The following is a 25,181-nucleotide window of genomic DNA, read 5'->3' as shown; positions in this document are numbered from 1 at the left end:
TTCACCTCTAAAAGGGCCGACTGGTGAAGATTGTAATGATGATGCCGTTAAAGCTAATCTCAACACTTTTTTCAGTTCAGTCTTTGTTAACAGCAATGGCATCTCCCCCTCATTTCCTAGTCGTACCTCATCCAATTGCAATGATCTAATCCACATTGATTTTACTGAAGATACCATCATAAGGGCACTACACAAACTAAAGCCATCTCTAGCTATTGGTCCTGATGGAATATGTGCCTTCTTTCTTAAAAAGCTTTCTTCCGCCATAGCTCAACCTCTAAGCAACAATCTATGAAGTATCTTTTAGAATGAGCTCCTTGCCTGACATATGGTCATTAGCAACAGTCATACCTATCTTCAAAAAAGGTGACCCAGCCTTGTTGAGAATTATAGACCAATCTCTCTTTGTTGTGTCACATGTAAAGTCATGGAATCCATCATAAACCAATCCATCACCTCCACTTCCGACAAATAACCTACTCTCTGATGAACAATTTGGTTTCAGGAAAAGTTTGTCATGTAATCTGCAACTCATACACTGCAAAAACAACTGGACCTCTCAACTTGACCAGGGCAAAGCAATAGATGCAATTTATATAGACTTCTGTAAAGCCTTTGATTCAGTAATGCACGACAAACTACTTCTGAAACTAAAATCTTATGGCATTTCTGGACACCTGCATACTTGGATAGTTGCGTTCCTGTCAAACAGGCAACAAGTGGTCAAAATAGGCAGTGCCCTATCAAATCCTGCACCTGTTAACAGCGGTATTCTCCAAGGCAGTGTTCTAGGTCCAATACTCTTTCTGCTTTATATCAACAACCTTTGTAATCAAATTATTAGCAGCTGTGTCCTCTTTGCCTATGATATTAAACTATTGAACACCACAGACAACTCTACTACCCTTTTAGTGACCTAAACTATGTATCTGAATGGTCAAACAATTGGCAACTCCAAATCTCTGCTAACAAATGCTCAATCCTGTATATTGGCAATAGAAATAAGAACATCAAATATTTGCTGGCTGGAAATGTTCTAAAAGTTGACCCATACTCTGTCAAGGACCTAGGAGTAGTCACTTCAAAAGATCTAAGTCCCAGAGCTCACTGTAACAAAGGCATTAAGAGTTGTCAATCTTATTTTACGAAGTTTTATCTCTGGTAACACTATACTTCAAACTAGGGTATATAAAACCTTTGCCAGACCTATATTTGAATACTTCTCACTGCCTGGAAACCTCACTGTATTTTAGACATCAATACATTAGAGAGGGTCCAGAGATATTTTACTAGAAGAGTACTCAATATCTTCTCCTTGAAATAAAATTCCCCATACCACCAGGCTTGAAATTTTAGGTCTGGATAGCCTCGAACTATGCCGTCTATGTTCCGACCTATGCTTAGTTCATAAGATTATTTACCAAAACGTCCTACCTGTAAATGAGTACTTTAATTTCAACCGTAATAACACAAGGCCTATCAATAGAGTCAAACACAATGTAATTCACTCTAATCTTGATTGTAGAAAATATGACTTCTGCAATAGAGTAGTAAATGTCTGGCACACTCGACCTGATCCTGTTGTTAGTCTCGCTAATCCTCATACCTTTTACCTTAAACTGTCTACCGTGGACCTTTCATGTTTCTTAAGAGGTCCTTAAGGGAGCGTGCATAAGCGCACCAACATGCTTACCGTCCTTGTCCTACTGTCCCCATTTATATGTAATCATTCTATGTGTTTATGGCTATGGTTTGCCTATTTATATCCTTTTATTTGTGCCAGTTTTTTTCATGTGTCCATGTCTATGTCTATACTGTTACTTGTTTCCTTGTACTTGTTGACAAACAAACAAACAAACAAACAAATACTGCTGATGACCTTTTAGTGATGTCTCCGAATCTCCTAGTTAAAAACTGCAGGAGTAGATTGAGGGACAAAATATTTTATCAATAAAATACAAGAAAGGAACTGAGGAAAAATTAAAGGCAAAGTAAACTTAATCTGTTATCAAAACACACACATGATCTTAATTTCAAAAGCTGTGGAAAATACGAATGGCTATCATAGAAGCAGACCTTAAATAAGGGGAGAGATTCATCAGCAATGCAAAAGATACTTTCAATATTCTAAGTACTTCATAGGAAAAAAAAAGTTGAAGTGAAAAAAAGCAAAATGTTTAACTTGCATATTCCTAGGGTAGATTTCATTTTACAATGTTTATTTCCAAAAACATGGCCTTGGGATTTATATTTGGATATTTCAATCTCACACATGCCATTTTATGCCTACATGTAGGCCAGATTATACAAGATAAGAAGACGGCTAAAATGTTCTGAGATGTTTGCTCTTTCCCCAAATACAAATCTGTGTTTTCTTTGGTGGAAGGAGAATTACATTTTGTCTGTCAGTCTCCTACCCTATTCTGCCAGAGTAAAAGAGATTATTAAAAAAGCAAGAACTATTGGATATAGCTCTGGAGGGTCCTGACATTCTACCATTATATATTTGAGATAGCGAGCTTTGTATTTTTCAAATCAGAACGGAAACTGTGTTATGGAACACAATACGTTTTCTATGTATGCTACCTTTGCTTCACAAAAAATCTGTAAACAGATTAATTGTGCTTGCTTCTTTATATGTTCTGCTTGTTTCAGACATATATACTGTCTACAATGACACAACAGTGATTGGGTCTCATTCGAGACAATGATGAATCTGCATACAGACGGGAGGTCGAACGAGTAGCCTTAAAAAGTGCAAAACCGTAGAAATGGTGGTAGACTTTAGGAGAAACCCTTCCATACTTCCATCTCTCATAATACTAGACAACACAGTATCAGCAGTAGAAACCTTCAAATTTCTAGGTTCTACCATATTGCAAGATCTAAAATGGACAGCTAACATCAAAAATATCATCAAAAAAGGACAACAAAGAATGTTTTTTCTGCGCCAACTCAAAAAGCTCAAACTGCCCAAGGAGCTGCTGATCCAGTTCTACAGAGGAATTATTGAGTCTGTCATCTGCACCTCTATAACTGTCTGGTTTGGTTCTGCAACCCAACAAGAAAGACACAGACTTCAGAGGATAATTAGAATTGCAGAAAAAACAAGTGCTACCAACCTGTCTTCCACTGAGTATACACCTGTATACTACACGAGTCAAAAGAGAGCTGTGAAAATATTTACAGACCCCTCACATCCTGGACATAAACTGTTTCAACTCCTACCCTCAAAATGACGCTATAGAGCACTGCACACCAGAACAACTAGACACAAGAACAGTTTTTTCCCGAACGCCATCACTCTACTAAACAAATAATTCCCTCAACACTGTCAAACTATTTACTAAATCTGCACTATTAATCTTCCCATCATTCCCATCACACATCTCCTTCTACTTATGACTGTATGACTGTAACTTTGTTGCTTGTATCCTTACGATTTATATTGATATTGTTTCTTGATTGCTTACTTTTACCCTACGACTATCATTGTGTTGTATCATTAAGTGTTAAATTGTACCCTATGACTATCATTAAGTGTTGTAAGTATTGTACCTTGATGAAGGTATCTTTTCTTTTATGTACACTGAGAGCATATGTACCAAGACAAATTCCTTGTGTGTCCAATCACACTTGGCCAATAAAATTCTATTCTATTCTATTCTATTCTATTCTATTCTATTCTATTCTATTCTATTCTATTCTATTCTATTCTATTCTATTCTATTCTATTCTATTCTAATACTTATTCTGTTTACTTAGCAATTTCATTCAACTGCTGTGACAAAAGCAGGATACTTCTACATCAAAGAGGATAGGACTTCCTTAAAAGTTTTGTTGAAGATCTCCTGCTATACTACTGTGCAAGATGGGGGGAAAATCAAATGCTAAATGATGGTCTACTGCAGAGGTGGGTTTCAGCAGGTTCTGACCAGTTCTGGAGAACCAGTAGCAGAAATTTTGAGTAGTTCGGAGAACCGGTAAATACCATCTCTGACTGGCCCCATCCCCATCTATTCTCTGCCTCCTGAATCCCAGCTGATTGGGAGGCAATGGGGATTTTGCAGTAACCTTCCCCTGGATTGGGGTGGGAATGGAGATTTTACAGTATCCTTCCCCTGCCACATCCACCAAGCCACGCCCACTAAGCCACACCACGCCCACCAAGACACACCCACAGAACCAGTAGTAAAAAATTTTGAAACCCACCACTGGTCTATGTATAACTCTCAATCAGAAAGAGCTTGTTCAACGGGTGAACAACTGGAACTAACTGGAACTAAATCTTCTACATAAGAAAGATGCACTTTCTCCCCTAAGTGATGCTTTTAGGAATAGGAAGAATTTTCTCTTAAATTTCTCCCAGTAAATACAGTAAATAAAACTGTATTTTTCGGAGTATAAGATGCACCTTTCCCTCCCCAAAAAAGTGGGTGAAAATTTAGGTGCATCTTATAGACTGAATACAGGCGTTTTTGGGCTCCCAAGCCCTCCACATGTCATATGTGCTTCCTGGCCCCCAGAAGCACTCTGCAGGCCAAAAATGGGCCGTGCAGAGCACTGCAGAGTGCTTCTGGGGGCCTGGGAGGGTAAAATGCAACACGCAGAGGGCTTGGGAGCCCAAAAACGTGCCCTTTTGGTGAAAACTGGCCTGTTTTTGGTGAAAATGGGCCATGTGGAGCACTACAAAGTGCTTTTGGGGGCCTGGGAGGGCAAAAATCTGACACGCGGAGGCCAAAACTATTTTTTCTTGTTTTCCTTCTGTAAATTTAGGCGCGTCTTATAGTCCGGTGCATCTTATAGTCCAAAAATACGGTAATACTAATAAGATGGCACATTGATAATAGGCACAGTTTACCTCCTTGTAACTATGTTGCGTCCATTCGCCATGCTTCAAACTACATTTTAATTTTTATGTTTGCTACTATCCTGATTCATTACTTTGGAAGCTTTTCTGGAAGCAGATTCATATTACTTGTTTATTGATCGTTCTCCAAAGCAGAGGATTAAGTTTTAAGTGGACGTTAAGCTGCCACAAATAATTCCTTTCTAGGCCAAAGTGTTCCTGACCGCCACTTTCTTTGTTTTGTCCAAGTGATTCTTTCAAAGTCTGGACACAAAAATAGCTGTTGCAGATCAAAAGGTTACCTATTATTCCAGGAGAGAGGAAATGAATAACCCGAGCACTTTGAATCAAGTGCCAGAACTTAAATCGGATATTTTTGGGGGATGGAGGAACTTTCTTCCATGACTTCACATAATGATACACCAGCTGACAGCTGCTAATGTGACAGGATTCACAGAGTCAACTCCCATGGAGGAGTTGAACAGCAAGTCAATTCCAATGTCATCATGGGAAGGAGCTATCATATGACTTGTATTATTGCTCTCATTGTTCGGACACGAGGTTTTAAAGCTCTTGAGCAGAAAAACAAAATTATAGCTAGAGGCAAGAAAAGGGTGGGGGCAAGGGCTCTAATTTCAGCCTGCAAAATCAGCCAGAATAAGAAACACTACAGGTAGTTCTTAACTTACAACAGATCATTTAGTGACCATTGTAACTGTGTAAAAGTTACATTGTAAACAGTGACATTTGACCATTTTTTGGTTACGACCTTTGCAGCATCCCCATCATCATGGGATCAAAATTTAGATGCTTGGCAACTGGTTCAGATTTATGAACACTGCTGTGTCCCAAGGTCATGTGTGATCACCTTTTGTGGTCTTCTGACAAAGAAAGTCAATGAGGAAGCTGGATTCATTTAACTAATTTATCAACTGCAGTGATTCACTTAACAATTGTGGCAAGAAAAGTCGTAAAATCGGGCAAAACTCACTTAACAAATGTCTCACTTAACAACATAAATTTTGGGCTCAATTGTGGTCATAAGTTGAGGACTGAGAGAACTGGTAAACACTATTCTGAGCTATCCCCCATTTAAAGCATATTTTGGCCTCAAGCCCAAACCTTTTATATAATATTTTATGAGTCAAAAAGAGGGCTCTGAAAATACTTACAGATCCCTCACATTCTGGACATAAACTGTTTCAACTCCTACCCTCAAAATGACGTTATAGAGCACTGCACACCAGAACAACTAGACACAAGAACAGTTTTTTCCCGAACGCCATCACTCTGCTAAACAAATAATTCCCTCAACACTGTCAAACTATTTACTAAATCTGCACTACTATTAATCTTCTCATCATTCATCACTCATCAAATGTTGTACCTTGATGAACGTATCTTTTCTTTTATGTACACTGAGAGCATATGCACCAAGACAAATTCCTTGTGTGTCCAATCACACTTGGCCAATAAAATTCTATTCTATTCTATTCTATTCTATTCCCATCACCCATCTCCTTTCACTTATGACTGTATGACTGTAAGTTTGTTGCTTGTATCCTTATGATTTATATTGATATTGTTTCCTGATTGCTTATTTGAACCCTATGACTATCATTAAGTGTTGTACCTTATGATTCTTGATGAATGTATCTTTTTCTTTATGTACACTGAGAGCATATGCACCAAGACAAATTCCTTGTGTGTCCAATCATACTTGGCCAATAAAAAATTCTATTCTATTCTGTTCTGTTCTGTTCTGTTCTGTTCTGTTCTGTTCTATTCTATTCTATTCTATTTCTGTGTATGGAGATGAAATTCACCCATTACACATGGATTTTTGATAAATGAAAAGGCATTTCCACTTGGGGTACTGGAAATGTGCTATATTATTTATTATTTATTTATTTATTTATTTTATTTTATTTGATTTTTATACCGCCCTTCTCCCGAAGGACTCAGGGCGGTGTACAGGCATAATAAAACCAACAATACAATATACAAGTTTAAAATACGATTTAAAAAACTTATTTTAAATTAGCCCCATGATTAAAATTTACCATGCTAAAAAACCCCGTTTAAAATTAATAAATTTACAATTAAAATCCCAATTTAAGCCAGCCCCGCGCGGATAAAAAGATGAGTCTTGAGTTCGCGACGAAATGTCCGAAGGTCGGGTATTTGGCGTAAACCCGGGGGAAGCTCGTTCCAGAGTGTGGGAGCCCCCACAGAGAAGGCCCTTCCCCTGGGGGCCGCCAGCCGACATTGTTTGGCGGACGGCACCCGGAGAAGTCCCTCTCTATGGGAGCGTACGGGTCGGTGGGAGGCATTATCATCATGAAATAATATTAATAATAAATGAAATGGAATGGATAACAAAATACCACAGCACAGATGCTTATGTTTGGTAACTCCTTCAAATTGTACCTTTCCCTTTCCACAAGTCAATAAACATTCTTGGGATGTTTTGGGAATTACCCATTCTTATTTTTTTTTAATTTCTCCAAAACTTAGTGTTCTGTTCAGTATGATAATCTCCCTCCATAACTGATGACATTTTGATTAGATAAAGAAAATCTAAGATTTAATTAAAATCTTAATTAAAAAATTAAAGGATAAATAGATATGCTATATATCCTATATGCTATGATATATCCAGAATATACTGTGAAACGACAATTATTATTAAAACTGACAAAGCACTGAAGTCTTTAAAACATGTAAAAATAAAAATAAATAATAGTTATCATGACAAGTTGGACATCTTTCCCCAATTTCAGCTATGTCATGTTTTTCTCATTCCATGTTTTCAGTTGTTACAGATTTTAATATTTGTTACTCTGTACTTGTATTGAATGGAAAAAGCTCTTTGGATTATACTGTAAATTACTCTTTTTCTGAATTATGTCTGAATACACATAAGCATTGTCCTCTTAATTCTTTTCTGTCTCAGTTAGCAACTTTATGAATGAATGCTTTAATTTATTTCTCTTATAAAGCTTCTGTACCATCATTACTTGAAATTTATGTACCATACCTTCACTATCTTATACATTATTCAACGGATACTTTGCAGAAAAATAGTTACGGAAAAATAATATTGTACTGTATTATAAAAGTCTGTTTTCTATGCCTCCCATAAATATGTCCTTTCTGTATATCTCCTTTTCTTCTTCCACCTGAAATATGACTGGGCAAAGCTGCAGGCACATTTTTTCCCCCTGTAGGCACATCAAGGATTCCAAACTGTTATGCTACTTGAATCTTACAAGCATATGAACATCATGGATCTCTTTAAAATTCTTTTGTCTCATTGCATATAGCAAAGGGAAAAAAATCAATTTGAAAATGACTGTGATAGAATTGATGGCCTAGCTTCAATGCATATTCTTATTTCTCAAAAAAGAATTTATAGAAAAGCAATGTAAAAAACTATTGCAGAGCATTAAAAAAAAAACCTCCATTAGAATAATGTTCCCACCTCTAGAGTGGGGAAGCAGGGTTGGAGAAATTATATGATGAAATTTTGGAAAAACCTTATTTTCATGATGGATAAGCACATGCAGCTAATTTTCACTGAACTAACATCTGCATATTGCTTGATACTGAAATATTTGTATATTAAATCAGGCATGAAGTATCTTCATCAATGAGAGCTGATGATGTACCTTAGCAGCTTAGAGAATAGCTATAAATCATAATTACCAATATTATTTATTATATTTATATACCATCTTTCTTTGAATAACTGAGGTAAACTTACCTAACAAAAATTTAACCCTAAACCTGCTGTTAGTCTGAAATCTAACTATTACCATTCCTTGTATAAAATGTCTAGTTCAAATTGCAGTTCTGGCAATAAATTCAATAGATTGTTGGCAACAAAATGAGGTCTTCTTTTGCATATTATAGTACATCTTAATTTTAAACAATTCTGCTTTTTGGTCACCAAAAATGTCCTCCTCAGCTTCATATAGGGCTGTGAGGCTACTGATATCTTTGACCTTTCTCAGCATAACATTCATGCTGTACAAGCCAGAGAACAAACTGTATGGGTTAGCAAGAAAACCTGGTAAGTAGCCATCATGCTGATTTATGAATAGAAGTATCTAATGAAGTTTTGGCTTACTGTGATGTCCAAATATGGCTGATGCATAACAGCTTTGAATAGTTTACAGCAGACTTCCCCAACACAAAGTGCCCAGTGTAAGTGTGGATTTGAATCGAAAACTCAGGGAGTTAAAAATCCACATATTCTGATTGTAGAAGGCTGTCCTACAGGTCTGTCTGTCTGTCTCTCTCATGCTAGTTATCACTCTGACTGAACTCTAATGTTCCTGGAGGAAATGTATACTTGAGTAGGTTTCATTGTAAAATTATTTTGATGACATAATGTCATCAAAATACTTGATTCATGTGTACCTATGAATCAGTGAGCGAATGTCCACAGATCTTTGTGGGACTGAAGTATCTTCTGTGAGATTTATGCACTGTGCAAAATAAGCATTTTGAAATGAAAATAGCTAAAACAATCATTCAAGTTCAAAAAGGAAAACTTCTGTGAAGACACTTTACAAAACAGATGAATGCTTTAGCTATTTGCCTAGAATCTGAAATATAGTATTTGTAACACCCTTTACAGAAATAAATGAAATAAAATCAAATCAAATCCAGAGATTGGAAAACATAGTTTGTTCTAAAAAAAGGTGTAACAGGAGGTGCCAAGCTATTGTTTGCTGTATCCCAGCAGAAAATTCAAGGGCTTAAAAACCAGTAGATGGCATAGCAGAATCAAAAGGAAGAGATTTGGTGAGGGAATGCAGAAAAGAATAAAGTGCCAATTATTATAAACATTAATCTCATAATAAGAGAAATACAAGTAACCATTTTAGTCTGGCTATAGGTAGCTACAAAAAGTACTCTGGACACAGTCTACCTTTACTCCTTCCAGCTCCTGATAATGGTTTTAGAATGAAACAAAATCATTATGCCAGCTTAGCAACCTCATGAACAATGTTGCACTTTGATGAAACTGTACATTGAGAAACAATTTGGACAACAAGTTCTTTCAGCATTGATAAGGATCCACAGAACTTAAGTAACTTAGGTTCCCCATTGTTTTGTATAAAAGATATGAGTGGGTGCTTTGGGTCTTAAGAGATTCAGTTGACGTTTCATGAAAAAACTAAATTTCTTACTCTGTAATCCATACAAATCACTGTCCTCAAAATTTACAACACAGACATAGGATGGTCTCTCCCCTAACTATTGGAAAAGCTGATAGAATTTTGCTAATTCTGCAAATGAATTAGGTTTTTTAAAAAACTATTAGTTTTTTATAGTTAAAAAAAAACCCTAATTCATTTGTCGAATCAAGATTTAGACTGAAGGGGCATTTGGATAATACATCTCTCTCCAGGCAGTTTGTGAAACAATAAAGGGTTGTGGCCTTGTACACGAAGATTAGTCACCAGAATAAAATACTATTGGGAAAGAAGCATGAAGAATGGTCTTTGTGATTACTTCAATATGCTGTGTAGAAAGGCAGAAACAATAGGATTACAACATATGCCCACATAATACAGACCCCAAACAGTTAACCTCCACTAGGAATGGAGATACTTCAGAAATGCCTCATATATGCTAAGTTGGTCAATTTCGAGACACCTTTGTGTGTTGGTTGGTGGGTCACTGAGTTGGTACTGAGGTGGGCCTGTTTGGGCACAGATCTCTGGAAGCACTTCCCTTTAATATAATCACTCGCAGAAGCATGGTTCTCTAAATTTATAAAAGCTAAAGCCACAGGAATAAAAAAGTGCTAACCTCCCTGCTGGTTTTAGGGATATTATTCTTGCCCTGCATGTCTATTAAACTGATATGTTGGGTTTCCTAGAATAGTATACCAGGATAACTCTAATGGGAAAGTAAACAGAGATCTGGTACATCTAAGCTCCTTTTTAATGACTTTTGTTACTTACCGAGACTCCTTATTCTCAGTCACACTTTTACTAAAACCTGGTTCAGGAGGAACTAAAATAACAAAAACAGAACAAAACTCAAACCCAACCTTATTTGATTTTAAAAAAACCCAATCTACTAAAAAATCTAAAAAATAAATAAATGTTATTTTTATCATCAAATCTCTGAGTAGTTTCAAAACTATTTTCTGTACACCAAATAAATTTACCTCTCCACATGATCAACATTGCCCGCTACACCAAGGCCTCCTATGGTATATATTTTGCCATCATAAACCAAACTGTTGTGTCGACATCGTGGGACTGTCATTCGGGAAACGAGATTCCAGTTATCAAGGAGCGACATGTAGCACCAGACATCAGCTAGTGTGACTCCAGCTTCCATTCCACCTGTCCTCAGTAAGGAGAAGGGAAAAAAAACAAACCCACAGTGACTTGATATATATTGCAAGGCAAGTCAACTGCAATACAAGATCTTCCAAATGACACATGACTAATTAAAATAAATCATCGTCGATTGCAAGCATCTGTTCCGATGATGCAGATTGCTGTCACTTATTTATGCATCCCAAAGGGGTTTTTTAAAAAAAAAGGCTGTCATGATGTCAGGCTAGGCAGGACATTTGCATATGTGAGCATAATTAGGCAGCATTCATAAATATCCTACAGGCTATTCAGTTGCATATGCAACCGTATGAAGCAACTAAGCAGCTTACTCAACATTTTCAGATTAGCTGAAATTATCCCTAACACATGGCCTAGGCAATGGATGCTCCAACCAGGGGGGCTGTTCTCAGAATCTCTGTGCCGTCCATGGATGCAGAACGTAATATAGTAATTAAGGATTTTGAAGAGTCACTACACATTATAATCTATGGGTATCACGAAAATAGTAATAATGAAAAAAATTATCAAGATATGCCCAGTGGCATGTGGCAAACAGCTTTTGCAATTGATTCTTCTCTCACCTTTTCTCTACCTGCAATCTCTCATACCTTGTATTTCCTTCCTAATTCCCATGCAGTCCCCAAGGTTGACTATATAAGTTTCCTTCCACAAGTGAAATGTTGGCTATAGTATGTTGTGGTTATAGCAATAGCAATAGCAATAGCACTTAGACTTTCCAATGCTTTTAAACTCTAAGCGGTTTACAGAGTCAGCCTATTGCCCACAACAATCTGGGTCCTCATTTTACCCACCTTGGAAGGACGTAACACTGAGTCAATCTTGAGCCTGGTGAGATTTGAATTGCCAAATTGCAGGCAGCCAGCAGAAGTAGCCTGCAGTACTGCAGTCCAACCACTGCACCACCATGAATAATGAAGTAACTGTGGTAGCATTTTAAAAATTGTGCTATGTGTATTTACCTAAATCATTATGTGATATTGGGAATTTACAGGTTGGTAATGTTGCAGCATTTCTGTTCCTCCAGTTAACATGTGAGAGAGGAGCTTGTTCCCTTTCACTAAAAGTAGGAAGAGGTTTCAAGGACAGATTTTTTTAAAAAATGAGTAGGGATTACATGTCTTTTAAGTAAACATGGTCATACAGATCAACAACTTGAGCAAACCGGCTTCAGATACAGAAACATAATCATTTTGATTCAGATCCAGATGCTTCATACTGTGTCACAATTGCAAGGAAAAGCTCTTCACAGTTTAATCAAGATCCCGAATTTATCTTTTTGCACATTACACGGGGAAAATGTCCTAGGGAGAAAATCTGAGCTAAAATGAAATGGAAAATGCTCGAAGGAACTCTCTTCTTCCCAGCCAAACAATCATGCATCCATTCTGATTAGTTTGCTGTATAAGTTTGCAAAAAATCCACTGTGTTTGTTGCTCACCTGACAGGTAGACATTGTCTCCAGCGCTCACCACACTAAAGAACTCCCGATCATAGAAGGGCAGGGTGGCCAGTGGGTACCATTTGTTGTTCTGAGGATTGAAGCATGTGACTGCTGTCAAAGCCCGTTGATTCATCCCAATCATCTGACGGCCTCCTACTAGGACTATGACTTCTGCTACACCTAGAATGGTAAATATATACTATCAGATCATAATCTCTGAAGGATCATAATCTCCAATTTTCTTTACCTTGTTATTCTTTGCATAAGCCTAATTCTTCTCTGCTGTTTCATTAGATTTGATTATATGCTTTGTGCACTCTGAACAGAATAAGCAGAGTAACATGTTCGTGTATGCCCTAAAATATTCCTCTTGCTGCTTAAGCAGCACGCAATGCATGGCCTTTTTTCAAGTTCTGGCAAGATAAGATATGTAGACTAAATTTGGAGTATGTTTCTCTCGAGTGGAAAGACACTTCCTTTTCATTATACCTTTCCTGCTAATATTTATGCTTATCCCTAATTTCAAAACAACATTAATATTGCTCCAATGTCAAAGGGGTCATGGCCTTCGACTCAAATGAATTAATACTAATCCAGGGGGAAACATTACACTTCACCTGCTAATATGGATTTGAATAATTATTCCTTAAAAAGATCTTTGTGTAAAGAACTTATTTGAAGAACACAAAAATATTTTTCAAAAACTGGAGTTTTCTTGAAATGATGAATGTGTATTCTAAAATAATCTATTGAGCATTGCCAGCATGACATCAAATAGGGTGTTTATGTTTCCTTCCCTATGTTTGTTTTGGAAATTTTAACTTAAGTGTTTCTTTTCCCCTGAGAGAGAGAGAGAGAGAGGAAAATAAACACAACTACTGCACATTTTTAGTTGTCTCATGATAACATAAAAAAGAATAAGAACATTTTCAAATGTTTAGCTACCATGGGAGTCAGTTGGGTGTAAGGTACTGGCCTAGAAACAAAGATATTGGGGAGTTCTAGTTTAGCCATGAAAGCTAGCTAGGTGACTTTAGGCCAGTCACTCTCTCTCAGTCCAGCAACCCTCAGAAGGCTGTTGCTGTGGAGAAATATGAAACAGAAGTATTACATGTGTTGCCATCTTGAATTGACCCTCTCTCTCTCTCAAAAAAAAAAAAATGGGGGGAGGGACAGAATAAAAATCTAATAATAATTCTCTGCTTTGGAATGAACTATTTATTGCTTTACAGATATACAAAGATAGCATCAACAAGTGACAGATTATAAAACTTGGGCGTAAATTCAGCTGGCATTAAGATGATTGTTTCCAGAACAATGGCAGGAAAACTCATCACCTGTTTAGAACTAATGTGATTATAATAAATAGTCTCAAGAGGATAATGTAGATATTGTGATTTTCACCAAGGATTGAAAAACTCTTAATGAATAGTTACACTAATTGGACTTTGACTTACAGAAATAATCACTCTTCTTATTCTTGGGAAATTACTTTTTCTTAATTAATAATTTTCTGAAAATAGTTTGCATTACCCCCTACAATTTTTTTTTGTAAACAGATACTTTCCAGAAATTGTAAAATTATCAGATATTTTGATGAATTGTTGGTCACCTCCAATTTACAAGAGTAAGAGAAGGGCTGTTCCTGAAAGTATTTCATCTTTCTGATAAATTCTCTACTCAGATAACATTTCTGCAAAAAATGTAGCTTGACATACAGTTGTATATTATTAGTATATAAGTATAGTTAGTTATAGTATATAGTATAGTTCTTGGCTTTTTGAATTTTCCTGCTGTCTTGAAGCACTTTTGAAAGGCAATTAGTATGCCTTCCACATGTATGTATGCCTAAATTTTACCTGAGATGTCATGCTATTTTTCAACGGAATGGATATATTCAAATGTTTTTAACATTACCATAATAAAAGCAAATCAGGATCTCTTTATATTTCCTAGATAATAAATAAGATCTGTGAATCTGTTCAGTAATTTAATTATTCATTTACAGTATTGCTCATCTTTCTTTTCATCTATGCTCATGTACATACAAGGATATAAAAGGAAATTTATAAAAAAGCCCCTCTCATATTATATTTTTTAAAGTATCATTATAACCAAGAATGTCAAATAAAATATAAGACTTAGTTGTTTACCAAACAGAGGTACTTTAGTTATGACTTTCCACACTCTGAAGAGGTCAATTTACGTAAACTATTACATTCAGAACAAAATAGGACATTGCTCAAAATTGAAGACAAAGTAATTTTCTATAAAATGGCACTCCATTTTAAAAATGTATAGATCCTCCAACTATACATCCATGCCAAACAATTTTTGCTTAAAGACCCTTACAAATACAGGTAGTCCTTGATTTATAACCATCCGTTTAGTGACTTTGCAGCTGGAACGGTACTGAAAAAAGTGACTTATGACCAGTTTTCACACTTATGACCATTGCAGCATCCCCATGGTCATGTGATAAAAATTCAGACACGTGGCAACTGGCATGTATTTATGGCAGTTGCACTGTCCCAGAGTCATGTGATCACCACGTGTGACCATTCAAGCCGGCTTCTGACAAATAAGGTCACTGGGGGAAGTCAGATTTGCTTAACGATCGAATGATTCCCTTACCAACTGCAGTGATTCACTTAACAACTGTGATAAGAAAGGTCGTGAAATGGGGCAAAGCTCACTCAATAAATGTCTTATTTAGCAACAGAAATTTTGGTCTCAATTGTGATCGTAAGTCGAGGGCTACCAGTACTCATTTCTATCTCTTCAATGCAAATACAGTAGTGGCCAAAATTGTGGAAACCTTTTGGGAAAAGTGTATTTTTGAAGTTTGATGGCTAATAACACCACTTTTTTTTTTTTTTGAGTTTCAAGATAATCATATTCCACTGCTGGAATGGCCTGTTAATAGCCCAGACCTTAACCTAATTGAAAATCTATGGAGCCGACTAAAGAAACTTTTTAGTCAGAAGCAACCCAGCAATAAAACCCAGTTAATAGAAGCAATCATTCAATCTTGGTTTCACATTGTAATAGCTGCAGAACTAAAAGACTTGATTGACTCCATGGGAAGATGTTGTAAGGCCGTAATTCATGCTAAAGGTTACCCAACTAAGTATTAACTGACGTGATAATTTTTGTATATCTCATTTTTTCTAGGTGTTTCACATTTTTTCTTTATACGGTAACTGCTATTCTAATAGCAAATCCTTCAATAAAAGTTATTGCATTACATTCTTGATTAAATTATCTTTCCATTGATATATAATTTTATGGTACTACTCCCCAAAAAAGTGGTGTTATTAGCTAGTTTCAGAAAATGCACTTTTCTAAAACCTCCCAATTTTGGCCACTACTGTAGCAAAAAAGGAAGAAAATCATCAGGAAAGAGTGTGAAAGAACAGAATCGCTGGACTGGAAAGGGAAGGGGTTGATAAAGTAAGAGGAAAAGATAAACTGGACTGGTCAGAAGTCAAGGCTATAGCTTTAAAAGAAGAACTGTCTAGGTTTACAACCGGCAGGAGAGAAGCCACTTTGATCCTTTCTGTCTCACAATGTGAGGACTATGGGTGGAGGAGCCCTCTCCATTCATGGACTCCAATGTACATTTTCTTTTTTTGGGAGTCTTCACTTTTATCAAGGCAGAAATAACTTCTCTCCTTCAGTAGTCTGCCCCTTATTTTATGAAAATGAGTCCTCATTTCAAAGGAGCGAGTGAGATCCTCTATAGACTTATCCAGAAGTCACATTATGTTTAATGGCTTTTCTGCTTAATAAATCTGCTTGCAGCCAGCCAGCCATTTCATAAATGACACAAAAGGTGTGTGTGGCTCTGATACCTCAGGGTCATGCATAGATTTAGATATGTTATTGTAAAAACGTAAAATAAAACTCCGTATTATTGTCATCATTAAATGGCAAAAAAAGAAAGATTACACTATTTTCTGGAAGGCAATCTAACGTATTCAAGGATGTCTGTAATTTTAAAGGTGTTTGGGGAAAAAAGTCAGGTTGGATTAAAGAAATATAAACTACCTACATGCCCAGAATTCTATCTCCTGACTGTGCTAAGCTGTTAAATAAATATGGCCAAACCATGACAGAAAACCATCTGCTAGGGAATTAGCACCTGGTCTGGGATGACGAATGCTCTCTCCCCAGTCCCCTGCTCTCAATAACTTTTGCCACAAGGAGAAGCAGTGGGAAAAACCTGAAGGACTGCAGGATGTCCAATTGCCCAGTTTGCAATGCCCAATTGCCCAGTTTGATATCTGATTGTATCTTGGACACTTTACAGGAAAAGTGAGAGGAAGCCTTTTAATCTTGGTTCCTTACTTGCAGCCTGCAAATACCATTAGACATCTCAGAAATACGATATATTCAAAGCTCGACCATTACCTGCTGATAACCTGGGACGGGTTCTTGGAGTTTGCATCTCTTGCCTGGCATGTGGCAACATGTGATAACGTTTTGCTTCGTTCACCAGATCCCGGCAGGCCTCTGAAGATTTTATCAATTCTTCATTGTCAACAACGTTTAGCAGATAACTGGGATGGATGAAGGGCAGACGGACCACTGCTAACAGCTCAGCAGAATACTGTTAAAAAAAAAAAAGACTCAGTGACTTCTTCATGCAGCTGGTTTCTCAACAGCCCTGCCCTCTTTTTTTGGGGGGTGGGATTTATTTGGGGCAGCGGAACATTTGTATTTGGCCTATTTTCATGATAATAATTCTGTCTAGGCCAGTGATGGCGAACCTTTTTGGCACCAAGTGCCGAAAAGAGAGTGTCAGCGCATCTGGGCTGCAATCCGGAATAGGAGCTGCCCAGGGCGCATGCACGCGCATGAAAATGAACTTCCGGTTTTAGTTACTGAACTTCCGGTTTCAGCCAGCTACTCTTCCGGGTTTCTGGAGTGCATAACATTCATCTCTTTATTTATTTAAACAATAAATAAATAAATCTGGCCAGCACGCATGCTCACGCTGGAAAACGGAAGACCAGCTCTTCTAGTTTCCGGCACTGCAGCGTGCAAAAAGGTCAGCTGATCATTGCGCGCACATGCGTGCCAGAAACCCAGAAGAGGAATGGGCAATGCCGCGCGTGCCAGGTGACATGGCTTCACGTGCCACTTTGGTACATGTGCCATAGGTTCACCATCATGGGTATAGGCTTTTCTCTTCTTGTGTTTCCTCTGCTCAAAAAAGAGTTACGGCCCTGATGAAGATAAAACATACTTCTGGGGGAAAAAAGTAAGCCTTCTTACTCACAGAAAGGAAGAAATGATGTCAAAAGATATCAGCTTTTGTTTTATAGCATGTAAACCAACATTTCAAACTTAAAATTGATGGTAGAACCCATGACATATTTATATATGTTGAGCAGAGGAGGCCTGCTCTGATTTTTGCAAGTTCTTCAGTTAACTTTGAAATTTAGGGCTGGCTGCTTTATTTCAAACAAACATTTCAAATGTCAAAAAAGTTCTATGTTTATAGAACATCTAAAGTGAATGTAGTGAATAATAGCAGGAGTTGTGATAAAGCCATGGGCTTTTCTTCACTGACAAAACAAATACATTCTTTCAGGTTCTGCTAGAAGTCAAGCTCAAGGAGTTAATAATCAAATGCATGTGCCATATCTCCATCCTTCTGCAACAATAAAATAAACTTTACGGTGCAACGGATATTTAAATAGCTGAAAACATCTATCATCAGCCAAGGCATAACAGAAACCAAAAGTGCAAGTGAGAGAAAAAGAAATATTATAAAACAGAGAATTCATGCAATGATTTTTTTTTTTTGCAACTGTTCATTTCTCCTAAATATCACAAACTGCCTCAGACCCTAAAAGCACAACAGGTGGAAAATAGACAAAAAGAGCAGATTTGTAAAAATGGGAGAAGGTAATTAAGAATAGTCAAAGATATTGCTGGGGCAATGCTGTGAAACACTGGAAAGGGAGATGGAAACATTCTTCAAGAACTTCAAAGCACCTGAGATCTTCAGGCAACTGGGAGTACCGTTATCATTCCGAGTACCTTTCTTAGCTAACTTTTCAATCTTGGAGACACGATGTGTTATGGAGAATGAAGTCAACCAGCTAAGAATAGAAGAAAATGAGGATTTGGAAGGAGTGCAAATTATACTCTACTTATTCCAATTTCATTTTAAATTATATTTTGTCCAATTCCATTTTAAATTGTTTTTATCAGATTTTAGTAATAATTTGTGTCTGGAACTCTGCACTTTGATACGGCCCAAGGGCTAATCAGTAAAGTAAAGTACTCTACTTAATGTTCTAAACACACCTAATTCTAACTTTCTAGCAAGTGGTTATCAATTCAGACCTATTACAGACTAATGTTTGGAAACTATGTTAGTTACAAGCTGGACATCTCACCAGGACATCAATCACATATATTGAAAACGTTTTATTTAAAACGTTTTTTAGGACACTAAAGTCTCTAGAGCTCCCACAATTTGATCAAAAGTGAAGTTTAAAAAAACCTACTCATATAATGGACAGAGGGAAGATAGCTGTTGCCTTTATTAAAAAAAAATCTAGCAGAGATGAAATATTCGGGGACTCATAAGAGACCACTTTTCAATCTTTAGGAGAAAACTACCATCTGTCAGTTCTACATTATTAAAATCCCAAAAAATTACATTTATTTAGGCTCTTATTTGTTTATCCAACAATGGAACTATAAGAACCAAAAGAGAGAGCTGTAGCAAAAGCAAACTTTTATTTGCTGTTTTACCATATCAGCTGCAGTAACCATCTAAACGTAGAATTAATAAAAATGTTCATCTCTTCAGAGCAGGAAATATCACAGCAAAAAGATCAAATTAATGTTCTGTATGTGTGCATTAGATTATCCTAAATAATCAATAAAGGCTGTGTTTGAATAATATCACATCTTTAGACAATACTTATCCTTCAAAGCTTTAACAATTGCAGTATTATTGCAAACATACTCAATTTATTTTGACTGGTTATCTAATTGAGAACATAGTACAAAATGATTAAAACATCAAACTTCTGCCTATGACAGCTTATGACCTTGGCCAATAGCGGGTTTCAAAACCCGGCGCTACCGGTTCACTATCGGTAATGTGCAGGTGGGCGCGCTCGCTTTGTGAATGCGCAGCACTTCTGCGCATGCGCAGATCATTTTTGATGATGTCTGGGTGGGTAAGTGGAGCCTCCTACCGCCGCCATTACCGGTTTGCCTGAACCGGGGCGAACCAGGAGAAACTCACCTCTGCCCTTGGCCCGGTTGTTAATGTTAATAACACTAATGTATATTGTTAAAAAACACAACTGTTGTTACTGGCTTTATTTTCATGCTGTCTTTATTTGTTTCATATTTGTGCTGAATAATATGAAAGTGATTATCAAAATGCTAAGGTAATGGATATTATTGAAGAAATCCTCCTGAAGTGTGACATGACTGGCACATCTCTGATTTCCAAGATGGCAATTTCTTTAGGGGAGAAAACTTGACGAAACATTAGCCAGGATATTGTCAGTATCTCAAAAAGCAACAAGGATAACACAAACATTCAGACCAAACTCCAAGAGAAGAAGCTGATAAATTGGGAGCCAGCAGTTTCTGGACTAGAGATCTGTTATGACAACATAGTTTAGGTGCCTTCAAACTTATCAGGAGATCAGCTAAATATCTGTTGACAAGGGAGGGAAGGAGAAAAAAACCTTAGAATCTAAGCCCTGAAGCCCAAACCTATTTAAGGGTTTTGATTTCAGCGTGCTCAGTGATGGGATTCATTTTTTTTTTTACTACTGGTTCTGTGGGCATGGCTTGGTGGGCGTGGCAAGGGAAGGATACTGTAAAATCTCCATTCCCTCCTGACTCCAGGGGAAGGTTACTGCAAAATCCCCATTTCCTTCAAGGGAAGGTTATTGCAAAATCCCCATTCCCTCTTGATCAGCTGGGACTCGGGAGGCAGAGAATAGATGGGGGCGGGGCCAGTCAGAGGTGGTATTTACCGGTTCTCTGAACTACTCAAAATTTCTTCTACTGGTTCTCCAGAACTGGTCAGAACCTGCTGAATACCACCTCTGAATGTGCTGCGTAGAAGAAATATTTGGGGTGGATATGGCTTTATTCTCGGCTACAATAGAGAGTGAAATCAAGCCAATTCACAAGCCTTCTGGCAAGGATACCTGTTCTGTAAAAAGGGTGTTCAGTGTTAGGAAAACCGGGACTGACAGCCAGGTGTACTCTGAAGCCTGACAAGGCCTGTCAAAAATAGACTAACTAGTGAAAAAAAAATAAAAATAAAAGGAAAAGTCAGGACGGTGTACAACCTCTCCAAAACGCTGCAATATAATTAAAAAACAAAAAAACAAAAACTCTAATGGAAGATGAGTGAAAATGTTTATCACTGACCAGGAAATAAAGAAAGAAATCCAAAGAATTACCAGAGTGGCTAAAAAGCCGAGCAAGGGAAATAACTGTCAGAATAACTCTGTCTTTCTAGCCATAAAGCATAAGTAAACAAAACCCTAAAATGTAAGTAATCTTCATTCTATTATGGGTATGCCATCCCTCACTATAAAGCTGTTGGGACAGTTCAGTTCTGAATAATTTCTGAAAGTTAACAATGCTATGAGCCTCAGTACCACGTACAGTTTCTCTTGGGACATATGCAGTGACTGATGGTTGGAGGAAGTGATTAAGGAAATACATTTGTGCCAAAATATATGGGGTTTTACAAGTAATGACCAGAACTATGAACTCCAGGACAAATTCTCAGTGCACAACTGCTCCTTAGAGGCAGAGCCATGGTATCCACAAATGTCACTGGAGTTACTAGAGTACTGACATTTGGGTGAATATTTGGATTAGATAAACTAGATATGCTGAACTAGATAAAATTTGGTGTCATCTAGCAGGCTGTCTTAATTTTGAGATATTTTTTTTAAAGGGTTGGTTCATAGATGACAGAGTTCACAATTTGTCCTTGGGGCAATCCTATAGACCAGGGGTCTCCAGACTTAAGACCTGTGGACTTCAACTCCCAGAATTCCTCCTCCAGCAAAGCTGGGAGTTGAAGTCCACAAGTCTTAAAGCTGCCAAGGTTGGAGACCCCTGCTATAGACCACTTCTTTGGAACTGCCCACAGGATAAATAAATGGTACTGCGTGGGATGTATATGAGGTGGCAGTTGACTAATAAAAATGCAGGTAGCCTTGACTGTCATCCCTCCCAGGTGAACCAGAGAGGATCAACTAATTCCAACTTACTCTAGGGCTGCATTAACTAAACTTTGCAGGTCTGAAAATACAAACTTACCACTGCCACTTTTAACAGCTTGAACCATTAGGGTGAACCGGGGTGAAATTCAGCAGGTTCTGAAAGGTTCTGGAGAACCTGTAGCAGAAATTTTGAGCAGTTCGGAGAACCGGTAGCAGAAATTTTGAATAGTTCGGAGAACTGGCTAATACCACCTCTGGCTGGCCTCAGAGTGGGGTGGGAATAGAGATTTTGCAATATTCTTCCCCTGGAGTTGGGTGGGAATGGAGATTTTGCAGTATCCTTCCCCTGCCATGCCCACCAAGCCACACCACGCTCACCAAGCCACGCCCACAGAACCGGTAATAAAAAAAAATGGATTTCACCACTGAGGTGAACCATTCCTCCTTCTGTGACCATTAAGCCACTGAGGACTCCTGCCTTTCTTGTCTGATTGTTTTTAGTCAGCATCAATTCTCCTCAATCCCCAAGGTCGTCTAACATTTTATTACGTTAACTGACAACTGCTTGTTTAATGACAGTTCAAAATTATGATGGCCTCAGAAAAAAAATGATTTATGATCCATCCTTAAAGTTAAAACTATTATACTACCTCCATGGCTACCTGATTGCAATTTGGGTGCTTGGCAACCTGCTTGCATTTATGACAACTCTAACATCTTGCGGTCACATCTTCACAATTTGTGACTTTTCCAGCTGGTGTCCGACAAGCAAGATCAATTTGGGAAGCCAGATTCACTTAATGGCTGCATGTTTTGGTAAAAATGGTTATAAAATTGGGTCTGGTCACATGATGACTCTGTACAACTGTATTCACTTATGACAGAAATTCCAATCCCAATTGCAATCATAAATCGAAGAACACTTGGTAGCACACATGTACCCTTATTGAAACCTATTAAATGTGAGACAATGGCTTGAATAATTACCAGTTTCTACTTAATTTATTTTGTAATTCAAGATTTGGAATGTAGTCAGTGTTGAAATCTTATCCCAAAATGTGAGCTATGCACCAACTGTGCTAATCACAACCAAGTGAGGCATTCTGAACACTTTTCAGTTATGGTTTTGGAACAACACGATTTGTATGAATTTAGCTTCCATTTATCACTTAACCCACACTATTGCCAATTTCAGAGAGTTATTTAAAATGACAACCCAGATTTTTCATATGGGAAAGAGAACAGGAGTAGAATATTTTTTTAAACGGGGGGGCACTGTTGGTAATTCACTCCAAAGCCTTTAGCACTTTCCCTCAACAGTTTTTTTTTTCAAAAAATAGATATTAAAAATCACAAGGAATAGAGGAGACGTTACAGGATTACTTAAGAGTGTTTCTTCAGAGAAAAAGAAAAAGTTGTCTATAAACTTTTTGGGTTTATCCTTTGAGACCACAAACTTGCTACTGGATACCATAGTCCTTCAAATTAGAAGAAGATGAGAGATCAAAGAAAATCAATGGGGTCAAAACTCTATGCATCTTCCAGCAAAGGTAGGTTTAGTCACAAACTCTATCTTATAATAGACTAATATTGAGCTAGATAATAGGTCAATCGAAAATGATTTGGGAAAGGTACTTTGGAACGGGCAAGAGTGCTGGCATAGCACTACTTTAAAACTGTGGGTTTTTTCAGGTTTCTACACAAGAAAATGCGACTTTTATCAGGGGACTCTTTAAAATAACTACATCTATTATAACCTGATTCCTTTAATCAGCCACATCTACTTTTTCATGCCACTGTTTTGGAGAAGGATTGCACTTCCTCTCCCACCCATCTGGAAGCACTTCTTACAAATTTTTTTTAAATTTTTTTACAAACATAATAAAAAAAAAATCATTGTGAACAAATTATTGGTCAGGTACATCTTTAAACATATCAAGTTTCACCTAAGTTATAATCTAATACAATGTATTTTCCTTCTTCTTCTTCTTTAAATTCAATTATTTATTTGCACACAATCTGATTATAGAAATAAATCAAATTCAACCCATTCAGGAACATATTTAAATGAAGTCTAGTCCCCGTGCTTAATTCCCTTCAACATCATTAATAAATTCTATTTACGTTTTATAATTTCACCACTTTCAGCTTTATATCTATATTACTAATCAGAGGTCATCCTATCTAAAATCTCTTTCTTAAAACTGCCCAGAGATCACATAGACAATTCCATTTTTCCCTCATCTTCCTCTGCCTCTAAATCAATAACATATATTTAAAGTGTTCCATCTAATCCATTTTAATATCAAATAAAACATTTAACATTTGCAAGGGTAGTCACTAATTCTTTCCCCCAGTTATTCTCCCAAAATATTAATTGTTTCCTTAGAACAGGGGTGTCCAAAGTTTTTTGAGTGAGGGCCAAATACAGAAAAATAAGCAAAGGCCCGGGCCACCGGGGGGGGGAGAGGGGGCTAAAATTTTGTACCAGTTCTGTGGGCGTGGCTTATTTTGGGGTGTGGCTTGGTGGTCATGTGACTGGTGGGCGTGGCTAACTCCTCATGTGACTGAGTGGATGTGGCTATGGGCATAGAAACCTAAATACATAGAGACCTAAATACTGACAGCGGCTACCAGTAATCCTCGGCTTGCAACCACTCATTTAGCGACCAATACAACAGCACTGAAAAAAGTGACTTACCACCAGTCTTTGCATTTATGACCTTCGCAGCATCCCCAGTTACATCAAAAGTCAAGCTTTTGGCAACCAGCATGTATTTACTGGGGATTTTCCGCCGTCCGTCGCGAACTCTCTTCCCACTGAGGGAGACACAGCAGCCAATGGAGGGACTCCGGGGAGGCCCAGGCGAGGCCCGCACCGCTTCCTCGCAGCCACTCAGGTGTGCCACGCGGCTCCCACCCAGGCCAGAAAGGGACGGGGCTAACTAGGGGGCGAGAGTGGGCGGGCACCGGCCCCTCCTCCGAACGCCGAGTGGCGGCGTGGCGCGGAGCGGCAGGCGCGGCGGCCAATGGGAGCGGGCGAGCTCGGCCGCGTCACGGGCCGGCACACGGGCCCGCGGCTGAGGTAAAGCGGAGCGTGTGGCGGGGCGCCGCGGCGGCTGCTTCGGCGGCGCATGGAGGCGATGCCTTGCTGCGACCGGCGCGTGGTGGGCCCGGCGGGGGCAGAGGCCGGGATGCCGGCGAGCGGCGAGGGCGGGCCTCGGCAGCTGCGCTTCGCCGACCCCGGCCCGGGCAGCGGTGACAGC

At 38.1% G+C, this 25,181-nt stretch overlaps 1 protein-coding gene across 6 annotated transcripts in view; it reads right to left on the bottom strand.

Annotated features, from left to right (window-relative positions):
• Positions 1-25,181, bottom strand: part of KLHL29 (kelch like family member 29) — a 490,936-nt gene that overhangs the window by 43,187 nt on the left and 422,568 nt on the right. For all 6 annotated transcript variants that reach the window (XM_058179678.1, XM_058179658.1, XM_058179633.1 and 3 more), the window contains 3 exons: positions 17,093-17,291; positions 12,677-12,859; positions 11,040-11,220 (listed from right to left, as the gene is read on the bottom strand). In XM_058179678.1, coding sequence (XP_058035661.1) covers positions 11,040-11,220; positions 12,677-12,859; positions 17,093-17,291 — 563 coding nt within the window. The remainder of the gene's footprint in view (positions 1-11,039; positions 11,221-12,676; positions 12,860-17,092; positions 17,292-25,181) is intronic.

Source organism: Ahaetulla prasina, chromosome 1 (assembly GCF_028640845.1).
Source record: "Ahaetulla prasina isolate Xishuangbanna chromosome 1, ASM2864084v1, whole genome shotgun sequence".
NCBI classification, from domain to species: Eukaryota; Metazoa; Chordata; class Lepidosauria; order Squamata; family Colubridae; genus Ahaetulla; species Ahaetulla prasina.
This window is presented reverse-complemented; position numbering and strand designations above follow the sequence as displayed.